This window comes from Pygoscelis adeliae, unplaced genomic scaffold (assembly GCF_000699105.1).
Source record: "Pygoscelis adeliae isolate BGI_AS28 unplaced genomic scaffold, ASM69910v1 Scaffold445, whole genome shotgun sequence".
Taxonomy (NCBI): domain Eukaryota; kingdom Metazoa; phylum Chordata; class Aves; order Sphenisciformes; family Spheniscidae; genus Pygoscelis; species Pygoscelis adeliae.
The window spans coordinates 834,449-837,333 of NW_008824894.1; the positions used below are offsets into that span (position 1 = coordinate 834,449).

The window sequence follows — 2,885 nt, forward strand, 5'->3', positions numbered from 1 at the left end:
CTCCCTGCAGAGCGACCCTCGCAGCAGCCAGCCCGTGCCCCGCTTCGACTGTGTGCTCAAGCTGGTACATCACTACATGCCGCCCGCGCCCTGCGCCATCCCCGAGCAGCCGGGGGGGTCCCTGCACCCCAAGCGCACCTACTACATCTACTCGGGCGGCGAGAAGATCCCTCTGGTGCTGAGCCGCCCGCTCTCCTCCAGCGTCTCCACCCTGCAGCACCTCTGCCGTAAAACCGTCAACGGGCACCTGGACTCCTACGAGAAGATGACTCAGCTGCCGGCTCCCATCAAGGAGTTCCTGGACCAGTACGATGCCCCCCTCTAAGGGGCCGGCGGAGCAAGGTTACACGCTACAAGCACAAGAGCAGGGGACAGGCACAACGCCCCACCGGTGCAGGGACTCGCAGGGCACGCCAAGCCTCTCCCTCTGGGAAGGAGAGGAGGGGGACTGGGGCGAGCCACGGTGGGCCCGGGGCTGTGGCCAGCACAGCCTGGTGCCCTTGGTGCTGGGGGCACCCCCCCGACGAAGCGTGACACCTCCTCTCCGCGGGGAAGGAGACTGCTCCGGTCGGACTGTGGATGTTACAGTGCGCCCAACGCGGAGGCCTCCCCGTTGTGGCTGGGGAGAGCCCATCGGCAAAGCCTCCGGGGGCTCAGGCAGCCAGGACGGCACCTGCAGCATGGGGGGACGTGTGCCCCGGCAGCCACATCCCCGCTGCTGTGGCGGGACCACACCTGGGAGTGTCCTGGCGAAAGCCCCCTTCTGCCACCAGAGAATGGAAAGCACTGGAGTCCAGCTCGTGCCTGATCACTTTTCCTCGGTTTTAAGGGGAAAGTGTTTTTTGCCCATACTGTACTTTACCTCTTGCTGCCTCCTTATGGGTGGAAGCTCCTTTCACACCAGGCCCCAGACTTGGAGGTCGCTGCCTTTTTCCCCTCGTTGCCATTTTCCAGGGGACTAAGCCTTAATATTCTCCCTGCCCCGTGGTCTGGGTTACTGCACACCGTTTGGTGACACTGCGTGATAACGGTCCCGGTGATGTGCTGCGAAGCCAGAGGGGAAACAGCGTGTCCTAACACCGCTGAGGGTCCCGCATGACCGTGTCTGCAAGGAGCACCCTGGGGACCTGGTGCTGCCACTGGACCGTTACTCCCGAGTGTCGCATCCCACCTCTGCCCGGCTGCTCCCCGCAGACCCTGGCCATGCTGCTCCACGGGGGCACCGATTCCCACGGGAACGTGGCAGGAGGATCCCCTGGAGCATGTCGTCTCGCGAATGCTTTTCTGCATCCGCCCGGAGAAGCAGTTGGGTTTTTCTGGCTTTTTTTAATTTAATTTTATTTTTTAACCAAAGGGATGTTTACAGGCCAACGTGAATCACTGTCTTTTATAAAGATTCCATCTTCACCTCCAGCCTTGAGGGCTGAGCAAAACCATGCTTGAAAATTGAACCAAAACAAAACTCAGATGAAACTTTGCACATATTTATATTTATATTCAGAAAGGAAACGTTTCCATAATTTATAATAAAGAGCACTATTTTTTAATGAAAAACCCCAGATCTGGTTTGTTTCCTCCCCTGCACGCCCGAGGCCGCTCAGGCCCCCCCGGTGTGACGCACGTCCCTCCCTGGCCGCTGCCCTCGCTGTGATGCTGGGATGGTGTTTACACCACGTAAGCGCCGGCTTCCTGGAGCTGCTCTCTGTGCCGGGGTGATCCCGCCGCAGTGACTCACAGCCTGGTGTGCGTAAGCACTGCCCCAGCGCTCAGGTATGTCTGAGCCCTGCGACATCACTCCGCCGGCCGGGCCAAGCTGCGAGGCACCGCGGGGACAGGACCCGCTCCTGGCTCCAGGCACGTGCCGCAGCCGCAAACTGTCCCTGGACTGCGGGACATGGCCCATCGCCCTGGGCAAAGAGGAGCCGAGTTGGTGGCCAAGGCTGGCCTGTGGCACAGCCCCAAGCGCAGCCCCGCTCTGCAGCACTCACGACGTGATGTGCCGCGCTCCGCAGCGAGTCCGTCCTGCCTCCCAGCCTGCCCCCAGCCCAGTTTTGGGAGAAGGGGAGGCAGCGCGTGACGGGGTGAAGAGCTGCGGGAACAGGGCGTCGAGAGGCGCGGGGTTAGAAAAGGATTTGTGGTGCTTCTGCTGCGGGTGCAGCAGGCTCGGGGAGGGGGGGGGCAGCCGAAAGCAGGCGCGGGGAGGGGGCGTTAAGCAGGAAGGCAGAGAGGGTTAAGCAGGGAGGCCGAGGTCCTGCTCACTCCCACGGCACAGAGTTAAAAGCTCTGTCCCCGAGCCATTGGGGCTGTCCTGTGCAAACCCCCACCGGCCAGACCCCAGCCTGGCCCAGAGCAGATACCTGAGGAAGGGTACGAGAGGAGGAGGAGGGAGAGGATTTCCCCCGGGGGTCCCCCAGCCCCCAGGAGCACCTGGCCCCCTACTTTTGCCTCCCGTGGAGGCACGGGCCGTGAGGGTACGAACCAGACATGGGAATAAACCCGCAGCTCCGGCTGGCTGGGGGGGAGCGCAATGCCTGGCTGGAGAGCTGCGTCCGGGGGTCGTGGGGAAAACTCCTGGGAGGGGGCCGGCCCCAGCAACCCTGCAGAGCCCCCGGCAGCGAGGAGGAGGCTGTGCCCAGGCACCTTGTGCTTCACAGCCCCCACAGCACCCCCAGCCCCGCACCGTGGGCATCGTGCCAGGCATCGTGCACCGTGCTCCTGCTTGGGGAACCCCAGCCACCGGGAAAAGGCTTCCCTTAGGAATCGCCCCGGAGCAGAGGGATGGCGAATGTGCCCAATCGGGCCGCAGGCACGGCATGGTCCCAGCGACTATTTTGGTGCTGCTCTCCAGGGCTGTGGCTCACGGGCTGCCAGGAAGCGCTGCGCGG

General features: G+C 63.0%; 1 protein-coding gene across 1 annotated transcript; it reads left to right on the forward strand.

Annotated features, from left to right (window-relative positions):
* Window positions 1-6: 6 nt before the first annotated feature.
* On the forward strand, window positions 7-401 carry SOCS3 (suppressor of cytokine signaling 3). Its single transcript, XM_009324542.1, has one exon. The coding sequence runs from the start codon at window positions 77-79 to the stop codon at window positions 323-325; it is 249 nt and encodes an 82-aa protein (XP_009322817.1). The 5' UTR covers window positions 7-76; the 3' UTR covers window positions 326-401.
* Window positions 402-2,885: the final 2,484 nt, after the last annotated feature.